This window comes from Phoenix dactylifera, chromosome 10, assembly GCF_009389715.1.
Source record: "Phoenix dactylifera cultivar Barhee BC4 chromosome 10, palm_55x_up_171113_PBpolish2nd_filt_p, whole genome shotgun sequence".
NCBI lineage: Eukaryota > Viridiplantae > Streptophyta > Magnoliopsida > Arecales > Arecaceae > Phoenix > Phoenix dactylifera.
Genome location: NC_052401.1, coordinates 2,924,433 through 2,944,529, shown reverse-complemented (window position 1 = coordinate 2,944,529; position 20,097 = coordinate 2,924,433). Strand labels below are relative to the sequence as shown.

The following is a 20,097-nucleotide window of genomic DNA, read 5'->3' as shown; positions in this document are numbered from 1 at the left end:
GCTACAAACTGAGAGCTGAAGCCTTCAAGAAATCCAACCCTGTCCAGTTGTTGAACAAATTGGAGGATAAAGAAGGCGAGAACAGTAACGTTCAGCGGTTGGACGACGTGGATTGGGAGGATGTGTTTGTTCTCCAAGACGACAATGAATGGCCATCCAACCCCCCAGAGTTCAAGTAAGATCCTACACTTCCCGGCCAGGTCAACCGAAAACATATATGGTTGCTTCATTAAAACCCTTCTCTTCCTTAACTTGCAGGGAAACCATGAAGGAATACAGGAGAGAGCTCAAGAAGCTGGCGGAGAAACTAATGGAAATAATGGATGAAAACTTGGGTTTACAGAAGGGCTGCATAAAGAATGCTTTCTCCGGCAACGGCGAACACGAGCCCTTCTACGGGACCAAGGTGAGCCACTACCCGCCATGCCCTCGCCTAGACCTCGTTCGAGGCCTTCGTGCCCACACCGACGCCGGCGGCGTCATCCTGCTCTTCCAAGACGATCATGTAGGTGGACTCCAGATGCTTAAAGATGGCCAGTGGATCGACGTCCAGCCTGTAGCCAATGCCATCGTGATCAACACCGGAGATCAGATAGAGGTGCTCAGCAATGGGCGATACAAAAGCGTGTGGCACCGTGTGCTCGCCACCAGCAATGGCAACCGCCGCTCCATTGCGTCCTTCTACAACCCCTCCCCCAAGGCCACGATAGCTCCGGCAAGCCCCGGAGAAGAGGCTCAACCTTTGTACCCCAAGTTTGTCTTCGGGGACTACATGGATGTGTATGTCAAGCAGAAGTTTCAGCCTAAGGAGCCAAGATTTGAAGCGGTCGCAGCCATGGGAAGGAAAAGCAGAAGCTAGAAATGAACATGAGAAACAAGGTTTCATGGAGTTAGTTTTTGAGTGGTCCTCTGTTGGTTAATTTGCAAGAGTTGATTGTTTGTAAGACGGACAGATCATAAATTTGGTGGTGGTGTTGAGTCAGTGTTCACGTTGTAGTTTGTACTCTGGAGATCGACGGCTAATTAAGTGGTCACTGTTGTATCTTATTTTACCATGTAATTCTTTCTGGATAAATAATTCTTTTACCACCAAAGTTTGAGGCTATAAATAGTTCTTTCTGCATCAGAGATAGATTCTTTCTCTCTTCTTCTTTTTTTTGATTGCATTCTTTTTTCTCTCCCTTTTTTTTTATAAAAAAAATATGAGATTGAAATCACTTTTCCCACTCCTAATTTCTTGCTACAGAAAGATAGATGATAATTTAACATCTCTTAAGAGTCCTCCTGTTCGGTCAATGCGATCCAAACATTCCAAAGGCTAGGATACCGAGACTAGAAGAATGAAGATAGCAATCAATGATGAGACAACGCAATATTACATGGTAAAAAGAATCTATCTCTAATGTAGAAAGAATTATTTTTAGCCTCACACTCAAATGGTAATTACATGGTAAAATAAGATAAATACTCAAAAATTAGTTGAATAAGGGAGTGTAGAGTGTAAATTCCCAATGCTGCGGTTCATTCTCAAATGAAGGACGAGCACAATGTCATAGTGATTGCAACACTTGTGAAAGACAAATTTTAAATAATCAGAACAACATAAATTCAGGAGATCCCAAGTGACAAAAATTGTAAAAGTTGAAGAATCTTCGACCTCCAATTCTTCTTTTTGCTTTTGGTTGAGTAAGGTTAGTTATGATGACTAAACCACATCATCACTTCGCTTCAATCTGTTGGGGCCTCTGAACCTAAACAGCTAATGCAGGTCTTGATCTTGGCTCCATATTACTTATAGAAAGAAACGCCTAAAAATATCTTGGTTTCATATACCTTCCTCCTATAATGGAGATTATATTATCTTGATTCTCTGTGAACTAGTTGTAAAGAAATTTTCCTTCCATGGGGCAACCACTGGTAACCCAAGATAGCCACCACTCAAACCTGCTTTTAATTTAAGCATGAAAATGGATCGGGCAATATTTGTTTGGAGCTGTATCCAAATCTATCCAAATATAGATAGAAATTTGGGCATATCTATTTCCGTATTCACATCCATTAAAAAAAAAGAGAAAGTGGATATGGATAAACAACTATCCGATCCGCATCTAAATATTTGATTTCATTTGTAATTTGATTTAATATTATATAGCACTCATGAGCTTTTATGGCAAATAAATAATTACATTAATATACTATATATTAACTTGATTTATCATTCACTTAGTAATATCTTGGACTCTGTGATCATAAAGTTTAATTATCCGATTTATATTCGTATTTATATCTATACTTTTTTTTTTTGATAAAAACGACACTCATATATATATAGCTCTTACATGAGTATAGCCTGCCAAGTCAAAATCAATAAAATAATACAAGGGAGAAGGAATCTCAGTAACACTGGTTCAAAAAATCTTTTCAGAGTGCCGAGCCACGTAGAAGGCGACCCAATCTGCCACTCTGTTTACCTTCCGATATACATGCACTGTTTGGAAAGAAGCCAAACTTCTAATCAGTCTGCGAGTCTCACGAATCCGTGGGGGACCGTCCTTGTATCGATCAGCTCTCCATATCCAATCAATCACCGTAGTAGAGTCCTCCTCGAGGTATATCCTGCATGCACCCAGTGCCCTTCTCGCATAGGAGATGTCTTCCCATGCATAGATATATCCATACTTTTAATATCCAGTTTGTATCTGTATTTGTTTAAAACTGATATACACATGAATTTTTACATCCGATTAATATCGGTATCCGTATCTGTATTAGTCAAACAAATAAAATATAAATATGGATATGCTATTATTCGATCCATGTCCAATCCGATTTTAATTTTATTTTAATTATAAATATCTGCTTTTATCCCACTTTTATATAGTATCAAAATGTAAATATTACACAAGAAAAACTAAGAAATTACGTACGAGTTGAAGAGGAGGTGGGGACGACGATCCTACTTCACAGACAGGGGCCACGTGGACATGTCGTGGATGTCGGCCATCCACTTTTTTTCTCATGTCAATTGCTTCCTAAATTCACCCGGGGATGTGTGTGGGGAGAAATAGGAAGTGACCGCACAAATCTTTCTCGTGGGCCTACGAGTTCTAGGACTCGTACAATATTTTGAGCTTGGGAGGACCAAAACTTCTCACACTAGTTTTAACATAGTATTTCATACTAATTCTGGACATTATATCTTGGTTGAAATGACTATTTGTGTTTGTCCAAGAAATCCTTAAATTAGTCATATGATAGAGAAGAAAGAGCTGCACAACCGTATTTTTCTCATGTTGAAGCAACTCAGACAACAAAGTACACGCCATTATAATGCAAAACTTTAGTTTTGCAACTAAACCATTTCACACTATAAAGTTATGCAAGAAAATAACAATAGAATCAAAAGAAGGGATCTTGAGCACGTCTCTATATAGCCCACATGTAAGGCTTTGTTATGGGATAACTTTTGAGTGATAGGTAATTATCTACCGTCTCTAGTTATGCTCATAGATAGTTTTTTTTTTGGTAAACCGGCGTCTTACCATACGGTGCGAGTACGTCACGAGAAGTTAAAATACAAAACACGAGCTAGGCTCTATGGAAATGGAATGGGGATAATGCCATCCCATAAAAAAGCTCCAATATGATGTGCTGATAGTTTCTTTAATGAAAAAAAACTGACGAGATTTTGATCATCCGACAAGGATCCCTAACCTAGCCTATTTTTGAGCTTATAATATTCTATCAATTTTTTTTGGCTTTTACGGAGGTATAAGTTATAAAACCCTTTTTTCTTAAAGTTTTATTGTGGATAAGCTTTAATCAAATACTTAAATAGTTATGGTTGGAGGTATGCATCACCAATATTATTGCTGCATAAAATTATTTTACTTGAGATAGTTTCTCAAGTTGTGGTATCAGAGCCTTTTTGTTTAGTACTTAGATGATAGCCGTTTGTGATCTTTGTAGAAATCATGGGGTTAAAGAGTGCGGAGACAGAGTTCGAACTCAGGACCTCCACTCTGATACCATGTTGAAATCACCACTTATTCTAAAAGTTTAAGCTGATAGAATGAGGTAGATTTATTTATATATTTTATATTTTTTTACAATCTTAACATCACATGGATAGTTTTTATATGCCAAACTTGTATGTTAATTCTCGCATAATAGAGAGTTTACAAACAATGTTGTGGGACATCCTTCAAGTATGAATTTTGTTTTGGCTATATTATAAAAAAAAAAAGGGGTGGGGGGGGGAGCCACCCAGGCACAAAAACCCTTAAAAGGACAAAGACCCTTGGCCACAACCTGAACCACAAAAGAATTTTTGTGGAGGAAAATGGACAGTCAATGAACAAATGGTCTATGGTCTCGGATGTCTGTTAGAAAATGCAGCCACCCATGCTTTTGTTGAGTTTCCTTCCAATTAGATCTCTAGGCTAACACTACTAGGATTGGAAGTTCTAATATCGTCTAGAATGGAACACCATCAAAACGACTCATCTATCCAGGGAAACGTCGAAGATAGAAGCAAAGAGGCGTCCAACCATCTCTTGCATATCAAATTTATATACGAAAGTTAATAGAACCTTCATAGAATGACTCGAAACAGAAGTGTCCAAAAACTTACACTTCTGCTAGACTTAAGAGGACGAATAGTCCAAGGGTGGAAAGCTTCACGAAGATAGAAGTTAGCGTGAACAAAAAAAAACATAATGAAACCATGTCAGCCTAAGGGAGGAAAGCTCATCGACGCCGGGCAAGCTTCCTCAAAATACAGTGGTCCACGTGTAGTGCACCAGGCAACGGGCAGAAATGTTTGACTTGACCTTGTTACTATCCCTTTAGACCGGAAAAGGTTTAATCCAATTCCAATTTTGCCTCTGAGTACGTGTGACATCAGAAAAGATCCCTCAGAAAATTTTATGATCTCAGAATATGATGCGATCCAAGATATGATAAAATCCCACTAAATATGTACATCTAATTTAAGTACATATAATATATCCCATCCCCGTCGCTTTACTATTATCATCAATTATTGATTAAGTCCAGCTTGGTGGAACAAAGATCTGGCATAATAAGATTAGAACTAAGTAAAATTAGGTATGGCCTACCACTACAAGAATCTTGGACATTAGCGACGCTTTTTTGGGGTATTAGCAACGCTTTTAAGCGTCAGTAGAAACCATCCCGACGTTTTCCAAAGCGTTGGTAAAGCGTCGCCTATGCTACAGTGGAAAAAACATTTTCCGACGCTTTTAAAAACGTCGCTAATTTCCGACGCTTTAAAGCATCGCTCTTTACCGACGCTTTAAAGCGTCGCAAATTACCATTTGCCAAGAAAATTACCATTTACTGTCTGCATCTTCTCCTCCATTCAGAAATACAAACAACCTCCCCGATCAGTACCTTCATTCTATCCGTGCGGAGTGGTTGGGTTTGGCTATATAAACAGTTTTTTTTCCAGATTCGCTGATGTGGGACTAAAATGAGGCGGTTTTTTGGATTCCGACGACGCTTTTAAGTGTCGTTATTTCACGACGCTTTTAAGCGTCGTTATTTGACGACGTTAAAACGCGTCGTTAAAAGTGTCGTCAATTACATATTAACTTCGACGACGCTTTTAAGCGTCATCATTAGCCAACGCTTTAAAAAGCGTCGGCAAATGTTGACGGAAAAAATTTTTGCTGACGCTTGGAATAAGCGTCGGCAAATAAGAGTCGGAAGTTTTTTTTTTTTTGCGCAGTATACACATGCATATATACGCATACAGAGATATCTATAAAGATAGATAGGTACGTAGGTAGATAGATAGATATATATGGTCTAATTTTATTAACGCATGGTGGTCGGTAAAATTAGACCATATATATATTATGGGAGGCATGGCCTACCTACATAGAATTTAAGATCATTCAGGTCAAACTTTAGCTTGGAAGTTGAAAGAAGGCTCTTGCGTATCCCAGTCAATGGAAAGAAGGCTGCGGACAAAGCTGTCACCCAAGATGCATGACCTTTGGACCAAGAGTAGCCACCAACACCTGATTAATGTGATTAATGTCATTAATTACTATCCTTCCTGTTTTCTTGTCTAAATATACCGAGACGGTGCATTATAAAAGGCCAACCATGCCACCAATTCCACTCACAGCAGAAGAGAGACTTCCGAAACTTGGAATAAAGCTTCTGAGTTCTCATCTTCCCTCTCTAGAACTACCTTTGCTATTAGACATGGCAATTCCCGTCATCGACTTCTCAAAGTTGGATGGCAAGGAAAGGGCTGAAACTTTGGCTAAGATCGCCAATGGATGCGAAGAGTGGGGATTCTTTCAGGTCAGTCAGTAACACTGCCGCAACCCATTTAGGCCATGAACATATTAAATGTTGTCATTTATTCTCAATACGATATTGTTGTTGCTGTTGTCAGCTGGTGAACCATGGGATTCCGGTGGAGCTTCTCGAGCGCGTGAAGAAGGTCAGCTCCGAATGCTACAAACTGAGAGCTGAAGCCTTCAAGAAATCCAACCCTGTCCAGTTGTTGAACAAATTGGAGGATAAAGAAGGCGAGAACAGTAACGTTCAGCGGTTGGACGACGTGGATTGGGAGGATGTGTTTGTTCTCCAAGACGACAATGAATGGCCATCCAACCCCCCAGAGTTCAAGTAAGATCCTACACTTCCCGGCCAGGTCAACCGAAAACATATATGGTTGCTTCGTTAAAACCCTTCTCTTCCTTAACTTGCAGGGAAACCATGAAGGAATACAGGAGAGAGCTCAAGAAGCTGGCGGAGAAACTAATGGAAATAATGGATGAAAACTTGGGTTTACAGAAGGGCTGCATAAAGAATGCTTTCTCCGGCAACGGCGAACACGAGCCCTTCTACGGGACCAAGGTGAGCCATTACCCGCCATGCCCTCGCCTAGACCTCGTTCGAGGCCTTCGTGCCCACACCGACGCCGGCGGCGTCATCCTGCTCTTCCAAGACGATCATGTAGGTGGACTCCAGATGCTTAAAGATGGCCGGTGGATCGACGTCCAGCCTGTGGCCAATGCCATCGTGATCAACACCGGAGATCAGATAGAGGTGCTCAGCAACGGGCGATACAAAAGCGTGTGGCACCGTGTGCTCGCCACCAGCAATGGCAACCGCCGCTCCATTGCGTCCTTCTACAACCCCTCCCCCAAGGCCACGATAGCTCCAGCGACCCCCGGAGAAGAGGCTCAACCTTTGTACCCCAAGTTTGTCTTCGGGGACTACATGGATGTGTATGTCAAGCAGAAGTTTCAGCCCAAGGAGCCAAGGTTTGAAGCGGTCGCAGCCATGTGAAGGCAAAGCAGAAGCCATGTAATTACCATTTGAGTGTGAGGCTAAAAATAATTCTTTCTACATTAGAGATAGATTCTTTTTACCATGTGAAGGCAAACCTTGCAAGGTTTCATGGAGTTAGTTTTTGAGTGGTCCTCTGTTGGTTAATTTGCAAGAGTTGATTGTTCGTAACAATATACTAGACGGACAGATCATAAAATTTAGGGGTGTTGTTGAGTCAGTGTTCACGTTGTAGTTTGTGCTCTTGAGATCGACAGCTAATTTAGTTGTCACTGTTGTAACTTATTTTACTTAGTAATTCTTTCTGCATAAATAATTCTTTGATCACCACCCAAGTTTGAAGCTATAAATAGTTCTTTCTGCATCAGAAATAGATTGTTTCTTCTTCTTTTTTTTTTTTGATTGCATTCTTTTCTCTCTTTTTTTTTTGAAAAAAAAGTTATGAGATTGGAATCACTTTTCTGGCTCCTAATTTCTTGCTACAGAAAGATAGATGATAATTTAACACCTCTTAGAGTCTTCTTGCTCGGTCAATGCGATCCAAACATTAAAAAGGCTAGGATACTCAGACTAGAAGAATGTAGAAGGCAATCAAAGACGAGACAACGCAGTGTCACATGGTAAAAAGAATCTAATGTTACATGGTAAAAAGAATCTATCTCTAATGCAGAAAGAATTATTTATAGCCTCACACTCAGATGGTAAAAAGAATTACATGGTAAAATAAGTTACAATAGTCACAGCTGAAAGAGCCCATAATCTCAAGAGTCCAAACTACAAATCAAGTGAATATTGACTCAATAACACCACCAAATTTTATGGTTTGTCTGCCAAGTACCTTGTTACAAACAATCAACACTTGCAAATTAATCAACACAGGATTGCTCACTGTAGGACTCAACATTCCCACTTACATAGTTTGAAGCAAAAACTAAATCCATGTAACCTTGTTTCTCATGTTCATTTCTAGCTTCTGTTTTGCCTTCACATGGCTGCCACCGCTTGAAACCTTGGCTCCTTAGGCTGAAACTTGTAACATGGTACTGACACTCCATAGATTGAATTCTTAAATATATTTAATTTAATTTCAGTGATCCAATGGATATGAAGTCGCAAAGCTGAACTCGCGAGAGGGAAAAAAAAAGAAGGTTGGCATGCATAGGAAGTTGCAAGGCTACTCGAAGTTGGAATTCGTAGACTTGATTTGAGGAAACTATGTTCATCATGTTAGCGTTTCAGAACCGTGTGAAAATTAAATACTCAAAAATTAGTTGAAAAGGGGAGTGTAAAGTGTAAATTCCCAATGCTGCGGTTCATTCTCAAATGAAGGACGAGCACAATGTCACAGTGATTGCAACACTTGTGAAACACAAATTGTAAACCATCAGCGCAACATAAATTCAGAAGATCCCAAGTGACAAAAATTGTAAAAGTTGAAGAAGCTTCGAGCTCCAATTCTTCTTTTTGCTTTTTGTTGACCAAGCTTAGTTATGATGACTAAACCACATCATCACATAGCGTGAATATGTCAGGGCCTCTAGACCTAAACAGCTAATGCAGGTCTTGATCTTGGCTCCGTATTGCTTATAGAAAGAAACGCCTAAAAATAATTTGGTTTTGTACTTTCCTCCTATAATGGAGATTATATATGCTCGATTGATTCTCTGTGAACTAGTTGTAAAGAAATTTTCCTCCATGGGACAACTAGTGGCAACCCAAGACAGCCACCACGCAAACCTGATTTTAATTTAAGGATGAAAGTGAATCGGACAATATTTGTTCGAATCTATTTCTGTATCCAAATCTATCTAAAAAATATAGATAGAAATTTGAGTATCCATGTGATATCCGTATCCGTATTCATATCCATCAAAAAAAAAACAGAGGATTTGAATCGACAACTATTCGATCCACATCCAAATATTTAATTCTATATATAATCTTATTTAATATTATACAGCATTCATGAACTTTTAAGGTAAATAAATAATTATATTAATATACTATTAACTTGATTTATCATCCACTTAGTAACATCTTTGACTCTGTAATCATAAAGTTTAATTATCTGATTTATATTCGCATTTATATCTATACTTTTGATATCTAATTTGTATCTATATCTGTATAAAACTGATGTACACATGAATTTCTGCATCCGATTAATATCGGTATCCGTATTTATATTCGTCAACCAAAATATATACAAATATGGATATGTTATTTTTCGATCCATATTCGTTCTGATTTTAATTTTATTTTAATTATAAATATCTGCTTTTATCCCACTTTTATATAGCATCAAAATGTAAATATTATACAAAAGAAACAAAGAAATCACATACGAGTTGAAGAGGAGGTGGGGACGACGATCCTACCTCACAGACAGGGGCCACGTGGACATGTCGTGGATGTCGGCCATCCACTTTTTTCTCATGTCAATTGCTTCCTAAATTCACCCGGGGATGAGCGTGGGGAGAAACAGGAAGTGACCGCCACACAAATCTTTCTCGTGGGCCAACGAGTTCTAGGACTTGTACAATATTTTGAGCTTGGGAGGACCAAAACTTCTCACACCAGTTTTGACATAGTATTTCATAGTAATTCTGGACATTATATCTTGGTTGAAATGACTATTTGTGTTTGTCCAAGAAATCCTTAAATTAGTCATACGATAGATAAGAAAGAGCTGCACAGCCGTATTTTTCTCATGTTGAAGCAACTCAGACAACAAAATACACGCCATTATAATGCAAAACTTTAGCTTTGCAACTAAATCATTTAGCAATAGAATCAGTGGAAGGGATGTTGAGCACGTCTCTATATAGCCCACATGTATCAGATAACTTTTGAGTGATAGATAATTACCTACTATCTCTTGTTATGATGATAGACAGTTTTTTTAATAAAAAAACTGACGAGGTTTTGTTTATCTAATAGAATTTTTGAATTTTACGGAGGCATAGGTTAGAAAGCTCTTTCTTAAAATTTTATTGCGGCTAGGTTTTGATTAAATACTTGAACAATTATGGCAGGAGGTATGCATCACCAAAAGCCTCACCGGTGTTTTCGGTGAGGACCCTCCGACGATCAAATTAGAGTGGAGCTTAATAGGTTCAGCCAAAAAATCCCATCGATATTACCTGTCGGAGGATTTTATAGTCCCAGTAGGGGTAATTAGGTGGCGGAGGTATGACCCGTTCCCATCATGAGTGGGAGTGGCGTGCAGCCGGTGCTTGCTTGTGGCGCATGGTGGAATCCGTTCTTGGAAACGGTTAGGCGTTATCAGTCGTAGCAGGGCATGGCCGGAGTAGCATAGCGTTGTCCTTGGACTGCCGTGGGCCAGCTAGCAAAGCGTGGCGGAGTGGCGTCGCAATGTACGGCCACGTAGGAGGGCGTGAGCACTCACATAGGTGCGGCCGTTGGCAGGGCCGAACTCGTTGAGAGGCTGCATAATGCCTTTGGCGAGGTCGGCTTGACGAGCGCCGAGATATGCCCGGCGAAGTGCCCCGAGCTCAAGAGTTGGGGTGTGTAATTGAAGAGGGCGCCCCGAGCTTGGCCGGGGCGCGCAAGCTCGGGGCGCGTCGGCGAGCAAGGAGGGCATCTCATGCTTGGTCGGGGGCGTCGGCGAGTATCGGAGGTTGGAGGAGCTTTCGGCGAAGTCCGAGGTTGGGCTGATTCTGGGCTGGGCTGAAGACGCGTCTGGTCGGCGTTGGTGCCTATTGGGCCAAAATAGGGTGGCTCTTTGTTATGGGCTGGACGATCCATTTTGCCCTCATTAATATCCATAATAAAATATAACAATTACATACTTTATTCCTTTATAAATCTAAAAATTTGCTGAAGTCCTAATAAAGAACCCTAGTCATGGATTAGATTCTCTTCCGTGTAAGAAAAGATATTCTTATTTATTATTATTATTTTATATCTTTATTATTATATTATATTATAAATATAATATTATATTATATTATATCATAATACATTAAAAATTGCTGGACAATCCATTAAGCTATTAGAACCCGAAGATTATAAGCGGGCTGGGGTACAGCAAGTGGGAAATGGTCTGTTGACGGAAAATTAACGCAGCCAGCCAAGCTTTTGTTTTCCTTCCAATTAGGTCTCTAGGCTAACACTACTAGGGTTGGAAGTTCTAATAGCTTCTAGAATGGAACGCCATCAAAACGACTCATCCATCGAGGGAAAGGTCGAAGATAGATGCAAAGAGGCGTCCAACCATCTCTTGAATATCAAATTTATATACGAAAGTTAATAGAACCTTCATAGAAAGACTCGAAACAGAAGTGTCCAAAAACTTAGACTTCACGAAGAAAGAAGTTAGCGTGAACAAAAAAAACATAATGAAACCATGTCAGCCCAAGGGCGGAAAGCTTATCGACGCCTGGCAAGCTTCCTCAAAATAAAGTGGTCCACGTGTAGAGGACCGGCCAACCGGTAGAAAAGTATGACCTGGACCCTGTTACCACCACCCCTTTAGACCTGAAAAGGTTTATTCCAATTCCAATTTTGCCTCAAAGTATATATGTGTGACATCAGAAATGATACCTCAGAAAATTTTGTGATCTCAGAATATGATGTGATCAAAGATATGATAAAATCCCACTAAATATGTACATCTAATTTAAGTACATATAAGATATCCCATCATCCTCGCTTTACGATTATCATCAATTATTGATTAAGTCCAGCTTGGTGGAACAAAGATCTGGCAAAATAAGATTAGAACTAAGTAAAATTAGGCATGGCATATACATATGCATGCATACACATAAAGAGATATCTATATAGATAGGCAGGTAGGTAGGTAGGTAGATAAATATGGTCTAATTTTATTAACACATGGTAGTCTGTAAAATTAGACCATATATATATATATATATATATATATATATATATATATATATATTGGAAGGCATGGCCTAGCTGCCTACATAGAATTTAAGATCATTCAGGTCAAACTTAATTAGCTTGGAAGTTGAAAAGAAGGCTCTTGCGTATCCCAGTCAAAGGAAAGAAGGCTGCGGACAAAGCTGTCACCCAAGATGACCTTTGGACCAAGCTTAGCCACCAACACCTGATTAATGTGATTAATGCCATTAATTACTATCCTTCCTGTTTTCTTGTCTAAATACACCGAGACGGTGCATTATAAAAGGCCAACCATGCCACCAATTCCACTCACAGCAGAAGAGAGACTTCCGAAACTTGCCATAAAGCTTCTGAGTTCTCATCTTCCCTCTCTAGAACTACCTTTGCTATTAGACATGGCAATTCCGGTCATCGACTTCTCGAAGTTGGATGGCAAGGAAAGGGCTGAAACTTTGGCTAAGATCGCCAATGGATGCGAAGAGTGGGGATTCTTTCAGGTCAGTCAGTAACACTGCCGCAACCCATTTAGGCCATGAACATATTAAATGTTGTCATTTATTCTCAACGATCTTGTTGTTGCTGTTGTCAGCTGGTGAACCATGGGATTCCGGTGGAGCTTCTGGAGCGCGTGAAGAAGGTCAGCTCTGAATGCTACAAACTGAGAGCTGAAGCCTTCAAGAAATCCAACCCTGTCCAGTTGTTGAACAAATTGGAGGATAAAGAAGGCGAGAACAGTAACGTTCAGCGGTTGGACGACGTGGATTGGGAGGATGTGTTTGTTCTCCAAGACGACAATGAATGGCCATCCAACCCCCCAGAGTTCAAGTAAGATCCTACACTTCCCGGCCAGGTCAACCGAAGACATATACGGTTGCTTCATTAAAACCCTTCTCTTCCTTAACTTGCAGGGAAACCATGAAGGAATACAGGAGAGAGCTCAAGAAGCTGGCGGAGAAACTAATGGAGATAATGGATGAAAACTTGGGTTTACAGAAGGGCTGCATAAAGAATGCTTTCTCCGGCAATGGCGAACACGAGCCCTTCTTCGGGACCAAGGTGAGCCACTACCCGCCATGCCCTCGCCTAGACCTCGTTCAAGGCCTTCGTGCCCACACCGACGCCGGCGGCGTCATCCTGCTCTTCCAAGACGATCATGTAGGTGGACTCCAGATGCTTAAAGATGGCCGGTGGATCGACGTCCAGCCTGTAGCCAATGCCATCGTGATCAACACCGGAGATCAGATAGAGGTGCTCAGCAATGGGCGATACAAAAGCGTGTGGCACCGTGTGCTCGCCACCAGCAATGGCAACCGCCGCTCCATTGCGTCCTTCTACAACCCCTCCCCCAAGGCCACGATAGCTCCAGCGACCCCCGGAGAAGAGGCTCAACCTTTGTACCCCAAGTTTGTCTTCGGGGACTACATGGATGTGTATGTCAAGCAGAAGTTTCAGCCCAAGGAGCCAAGGTTTGAAGCGGTCGCAGCCATGTGAAGGCAAAGCAGAAAGTAAATTTTTTTTTTTATTTTTTGATGAAGATGGAGGCAAAGCTACAAATTAAGGAGTAAAATTATAAAAGTTTTACTAGAAAAACACAAAGCAGAAGCTAGGATTATTTTTTTACAGAAATTATTTATAAAAGTTTTACAAGAAAAAAAAAATAAAGGAGTAATAAAAATAATTTACAAAAGATAGTGGTCATGAATTTTGTTTTTGTTTGAACCTATGTCAGTGGGAATGTTGAGTCCTACAATGAGTGGTCCTCTGTTGGTTAATTTCAAAGAGTTGATTGTTTGTAACAAAATACTAGACCGACAGATCGTAAAATTTAGTAGTGTTGTTGAGTCAGTGTTCACGTTGTAGTTTGTACTCTTGAGAATATCGACAGCTAAGTAAGTTGTCACTGTTGTAACTTATTTTACCTTGTAATTTTTTCTGCATAAGTAACTCTTTTACCACCTAAGTTTGAAGCTATAAATAGTTCTTTCTGCATCAAAAATAGATTCTTTCTTTCTTTTTTTTGATTGCATTCTTTTCTCTCTTTTCTTTTAAAAAAAAAGGAGATTGGAATCACTTTTCTGGCTCCTATTTTCTTGCTACAGAAAGATAGATGATAATTTAACACCTCTTAGAGTCTTCTTGCGCGGTCAAAACGATCCAAACATTCCAAAAGGTTAGGATACTCAGACTAGAAGAATAAAGATAGCAATCAAAGACGAGGCCATTTGGTCTCCATATTTAATCGACGCCCGCGTTTTTCGAACCTGAGTCACTTCGATGAAATTTTAGTCCCGTTCCAACCATGCTACCACCTTGGTCACTCTGCTTTGCCTTCACATGGCTGCCACCGCTTCAAACCTTGGCTCCTTAGGCTGAAACTTGTAACATGGTGCTGACGCACTATAGATTGAATTCTTAAATATATTTTAATTTTAGTGATGCAATGGATACGATGTCGCAAAGCTGAACTCGCGAGAGAAAAAAGAAAAAGGTTGGCACAGGAAGTTTCAAGGCTACTCGAAGTTGGAATGCGTAGACTTGATCTGAGGAGACTATGCTCATCATGTTAGCGTTTCAGAACCGGTGTGGAAATTTAATATTCAAAAATTAGTTGAAAAGGGGAGTGTATAGTGTAAATTCCCAATGCTGCGGTTCATTCTCAAATGAAGGACGAGCACAATGTCACAGTGATTGCAACACTTGTGAAACACAAATTGTAAACCATCAGAACAACATAAATTCAGGAAATCCCAAGTGGCAAAAATTGTAAAAGTTGAAGAATCTACGAGCTCCAATTCTTCTTTTTGCTTCAAAAATCAGCTAAGTTCAGAACTCTGCTGAACTGAGCTTCGGCTGATGGTTAACTGGGTTTTTTGATTTTAGTTAATACTGTTCATCATAGTTAGTTGGTTAGTAATTCTGTTATACGGTTGTAACAGAACGTCGTTATATATATTGTAACTAGTGTCATGTAAGGGGATTCATTCGTGTAGTAAAGAGTAGTTGGAAGTCTTTCTTCCGTTCTCCCATGTTTCCAAGCTCTTTTCATCTGCCATTTTCTACATGGTATCAGAGCTTCGAAAGCTTCCCACCATGGCTACGTCTGCAACTAGTAGCACCAACTCAGTCCCTTCACCCGTTCAAAACATAGCGGAAGATCCAATGAGTCCATACTTCTTGCATCACGGGTATAACACTGGTTTGCAGCTTGTTTCCTTGATCTTGAATGAGGATAACTACTCAACCTGGAGCAGATCGATGGTCATGGCCTTGAGCGTCAAGAACAAGTAAGGCTTCATTGATGGAAGCATTCCCCAACCTCCACCGAATGATCCATACCATGTTGTTTGGAGAAGATGTAATATGATCGTATCTGCATGGATCTTGAATTTCATACCAAAGGAGATGAGCACCAGCGTCATCTATATGGAAACAGCACAAGAAATCTAGCTTGATCTGAAGGAGAGATTCAGCCAGAGCAATGGTCTAAGAATCTACCAGCTGAAGAAGGTGATCTCATCTCTTTCTCAGAATCATGGCAGTGTGATCTCTTACTTCACCCATTTGAAAAGACTTCGGGAAGAATTGGCCAATCTCAAACCTTGGCAGCCAAGCGAAGTCTGAAGAGCAAGTCATTCAATTCTTGATGGGATTGGATGATTCCTATTCAAGTGTTTGTGGATAGATCCTGCTAATGGATCCCTTGCCACCCGTCAACAAGGTGTTTGCTCTCGCTCTTCAAGAAGAAAGACAGCGTGAGGTAACTGCTGCTATGAACTAAAGCTTTGAGGCCTCCGCCTTCGTTAGCAAATCTTGTGGTGATTCAACTCACAACTCATGTCAATTCTCTTCCTCCACTTTGAAACCCATTCAAAAGAGCCAAATCCGCAAAAAGGAAAGGCCCATGTGTAGTCACTGTGGGAAATCGGGTTATACAAAAGAAAAATGTTATAGACTCCATAGATTTCCACCCGGCTTAAATTTCACAAAAGGAAAAGGAGGGACTTCTTCTGTGGCAAACCAGATCTCCTACACCTCGACACCAGAATCCTTTCCTAACCTCTCCAAGGTCACCATTACTCCGGATCAGTGTCACAAGATCCTCTCAATCCTGCAGCCTCAATTGCAATCCCATGGGACAAGCACTGCTGTACAAAGGTTATCACAGCCATCAGTGAATCAAGTTGGGAATTTACAAATCAAGTTGGCAACACCTGGCTTCTCAGGTAACCTTACTTGTTCAATGAGCACCTTTGCTCAAAATCAAGCACATATCCCTTGGATCATTGACACTGGAGCCACGAACCACATGGTGTGTTCAACCTCCTTCTTCTCTACCATTGAATCCAAAGTAAGTGCCACTGTTAGACTTCCCACTAGTGAAAGAGTACCCGTGACTCATACATGATCAGTCAGAATTTCCAAATTCCTCACCCTGAAGGACGTCCTTTGCGTTCCAAGCTTCTCTTTTAATCTCATTTCAGCCAGTAAACTAATAGAGATGCATCAATGTTGTCTGATTTTCTTGTCAAATTTCTGTTTCATACAGGGCTTGTTGAATTGGACGACGATTGGAAAGGGAAAACTTGAAGATGGCCTCTACCATCTTCAAGTAGACGATAGTCATGCTGCGGGTACTGCAAAGGCTTCCTCTTCTGCTGCTGGTACAACAACGATACCCTTCTATGTTGCCAAAACTTCCATGTCTTCCCCAATTGTATTCCTCTGCAAATCTGGTTGATACTTATCATGCTTTTGATCTATGGCACCATAGGCTAGGACATCTATCCTTTCCTCGACTTAGCATGTTAAATAAGTCTGTACCTGAGATACACATTGGTATGAATAGTCATTGTGCCATTTGCCTTCTTGCTAAACAACAAAGACTAAGTTTCTAAGTTTCCCTCACACAGGCTATGTTTCAAACATTGCCTTTGAACTGATCTATTGTGACATATGGGGACTTTTTCCACACCATCACTTCATGGTTCCAAGTACTTTCTCACCATCGTGGATGATTTCAACAGGACAACTTGGGTATACCTCATGTAGTCCAAGTCACAAACCCAAAATATCATTCAATCCTCTTGCACCTTAGTTGAGGTGCAGTTTTCTGCTAAAATAAAAGTCATCAGATCGGACAATGGAAAAGAATTTAACATGATAGACTTCTATGCATCAAAAGGAATCACTCGCCAACTTACTTGTGTTGAAACTCCCCAACAGAATGGAGTGGTAGAAAGAAAGCATAAGCACATTCTTAATGTTGCTAGAGCATTGAGATTTCAAGCGAATCTACCTTTACATTTTTGGGGTTACTGTATTCTAACCGCTGTTTATCTCATAAACAGAATTCCAACACCAAAACTCTCTAATCAATCCCCATATGAAGTACTATTTTCTTCAAAACCCTCTTACGCACACTTAAGGGTGTTTGGTTGCTGGTGTTATGTTTCTACTCTATGTAGACATAGATCAAAATTTGATACTAGAGCCAAACAATGCGTTTTCATTGGGTATCCCCATGGCATGAAGGCATATAAGGTCTATGATATTCAGACCAAGATAGTGATCATTTCCCGAGATGTTGTATTCCATGAATTTGTGTTTCCATTTCAACACAGCATTACCCCTTCTACACTGGATTCTTCATCTCATGACACCATATTCTGCCCACATTTCATTACACCAAGTGAGTATAAGCCTGCTGTTACTAAACAACACCCCACACAGGACACTAGCACTCATGTTTCAGCACCCGGCACACCCACTAGCATACCTAATGGCACACTCAAAACCACCTCTCATCCTTCAATTCCTCTTTCACACTCTCCTACCATAATGCTGCCCACAAATTAGCCACCAATTCAACCTTATGATCAGCCTTCAAGCCAGATTCCTAGAAGGTCTTCTAGACTCAACATTTCATTAGTGCAACCAGCCATTCCTTCTCCCAATCAGCAAGTTAGAAAATCCTTTAGACTAAAACATCCTCCTACCTACCTCAAGGGGTACCATTGTAGTTTGGCATTGTCTACTTCCCACTCTCAATCATTTATTTAACAGCCCCATACAAAATCAAGAAAGGCTCATGACATCTCAGAATTTCTGAATTATGAAAGGCTCTCTTCACCACATCGGAGCTTTGCTTGTTCATTTCATCCTTAACTGATCCAAAAGGTTATGCTGAAGCCTCCATGTTCCCTGAATGGTGTGAAGCCATGGATGCTGAATTAAAGGCACTCATTGCCAATAACACTTGGACCATCACTGAATTACCAGAAGGAAAAGAGTCGGTTGATTGTAAATGGGTTTACAAGCAAAAATTCAAAGCTGATGGCACTAAAGAAAGGAAGAAAGCAAGGTTAGTTGCAAAGGGATATACTCAACAAGCTGGAATTGATTATCATGACATGTTCTCCCCAGTTGCCAAGTTAGTCACTGTGAAAACACTTTTAGCAATTGCAGCAGTTAAGAATTGACATTTGTACCAACTCGATTTTAACAATGCCTTTCTACATGGTGATTTGAAAGAGGAGGTTTACATGAATCTGCCTCCTGGTTATGAGCAGCAGGGGGAGAAAGGAAAGCGAATGGTTTGTCGACTAAATAAGTCCATATACAGATTAAAGCAAGCTTCAAGACAATAGTTTGCAAAATTATCCTCATTCATCACATCCCATGGTTTCACTTAGTCTAAAGCTGATTACTCTTTGTTTATAAAGAGAAATGGCTGCTCATACACTGCCATACTCGTGTATATGGATGACATAATAATTGACGGCAGTGACATTGTTTATACAAATCATCTTAAGCAGGTCCTTGATGCACAATTCAAACTCAAAGATTTGGGGACTTCAAAATTCTTCCTTGGACTTGAGATTGCTAGAAGCTCATATGGAATATCCATTTGTCAACGGAAGTATGCATTGGAAGTCTTAGAAGATGCAGGATACCTCGGTTCGAAACCAACAAGATGCCCAATGATGCAAAACTTGAAGTTGAGTCAGTTTGAAGGGGAATCGATTGAAGATCCTGCTGTTTATAGAAGATTGATAGGACGACTGTTATATCTCACCATAACAAGATCGGATTTGAATTATTCTGTGCAAGTATTGAGCCAATTTCTAGATTCACCTAAACAGCCACACTTAGAAGCTGCTTATCCTGTATTGAGATATTTAAAAGCCACACCGGGACAGTGGCTGTTCTTCCCATCAAAGTCTGAACTCTATTTAAAGGCATTCTGTGATGCAGATTGGGCAGCCTGCTCGGATACACGTAGGTCTGTCATAGGCTTCTGTGTCTTTCTTGGTGAATTGCTCATCTCATGGAGATCAAAGAAGCAACGCATAGTTTCAAGATCTCCAGCTGAAGCAGAGTATCGCTCCATGGCATCTACCTGCTATGAAATTACATGACTGTTGAATCTTCTCAAAGACTTGGATGTGGAACATATGAAGCCGGCGTTGATGTTTTGTGACAATCAAGTAGTGATCCATATAGCCGCCAATCCAGTGTTTCACGAGAGGACGAAGCACATTGAGATCGACTGCCATACTGAAAGGGATAAGTTTCAATTAGGAACAATTCAAACTTTTCATGTATCCGGCACAGTTCAACTTGCAGACCTACTTACAAAGCCACTTGGAGCTGCCAGATTCCACAACTTGATTCGCAAGATGGGTGTCCATAATTTGTATGCTCCATCTTGAGGGGGTGTGCTGTGACTCAAGCTTCAAAAATCAGCTAAGTTCATAACTCTGCTGAACTGAGCTTCGGCTGATAATTAACTGGGTTTTCTGATTTTAGTTAATACTATTCATCATAATTAGTTGGTTAGTAATTCCGTTATACGGTTGTAACAGAACGTCG

The 20,097-nt window shown here is 40.4% G+C and overlaps 4 protein-coding genes across 4 annotated transcripts in view; all 4 read left to right on the top strand.

The window, feature by feature from the left end:
* The window catches only part of LOC103713806 (1-aminocyclopropane-1-carboxylate oxidase-like), a 1,447-nt gene extending 350 nt beyond the window's left edge, over positions 1 to 1,097 (top strand). Inside the window, exons 2-3 of the mRNA XM_008800832.4 lie at positions 1 to 175; positions 259 to 1,097. The exon at positions 1 to 175 is cut by the window's left edge and continues 61 nt beyond it. Coding sequence (XP_008799054.1) covers positions 1 to 175; positions 259 to 859 — 776 coding nt within the window. The 3' untranslated portion in view covers positions 860 to 1,097. The remainder of the gene's footprint in view (positions 176 to 258) is intronic.
* A 5,054-nt stretch (positions 1,098 to 6,151) lies between these two features.
* LOC103713802 (1-aminocyclopropane-1-carboxylate oxidase-like) lies at positions 6,152 to 7,663 on the top strand. Its single transcript, XM_008800828.3, has 3 exons — positions 6,152 to 6,339; positions 6,434 to 6,669; positions 6,753 to 7,663. Exons 1-3 carry the CDS (start codon positions 6,238 to 6,240, stop codon positions 7,333 to 7,335), a joined length of 921 nt encoding a protein of 306 aa, XP_008799050.1. The 5' UTR covers positions 6,152 to 6,237; the 3' UTR covers positions 7,336 to 7,663.
* A 4,864-nt stretch (positions 7,664 to 12,527) lies between these two features.
* Positions 12,528 to 14,185, top strand: LOC120112130 (1-aminocyclopropane-1-carboxylate oxidase-like). The gene is made up of 3 exons (XM_039130777.1): positions 12,528 to 12,722; positions 12,815 to 13,050; positions 13,134 to 14,185. The coding sequence occupies exons 1-3, from the start codon at positions 12,621 to 12,623 to the stop codon at positions 13,714 to 13,716; spliced, it is 921 nt and encodes a 306-aa protein (XP_038986705.1). The 5' UTR covers positions 12,528 to 12,620; the 3' UTR covers positions 13,717 to 14,185.
* Positions 14,186 to 18,767: 4,582 nt separating this feature from the next.
* Positions 18,768 to 19,643, top strand: LOC108511537 (uncharacterized mitochondrial protein AtMg00810-like). Its single transcript, XM_017844432.2, has 2 exons — positions 18,768 to 18,818; positions 18,948 to 19,643. Exons 1-2 carry the CDS (start codon positions 18,768 to 18,770, stop codon positions 19,641 to 19,643), a joined length of 747 nt encoding a protein of 248 aa, XP_017699921.2.
* The last annotated feature ends 454 nt before the right edge of the window (positions 19,644 to 20,097 follow it).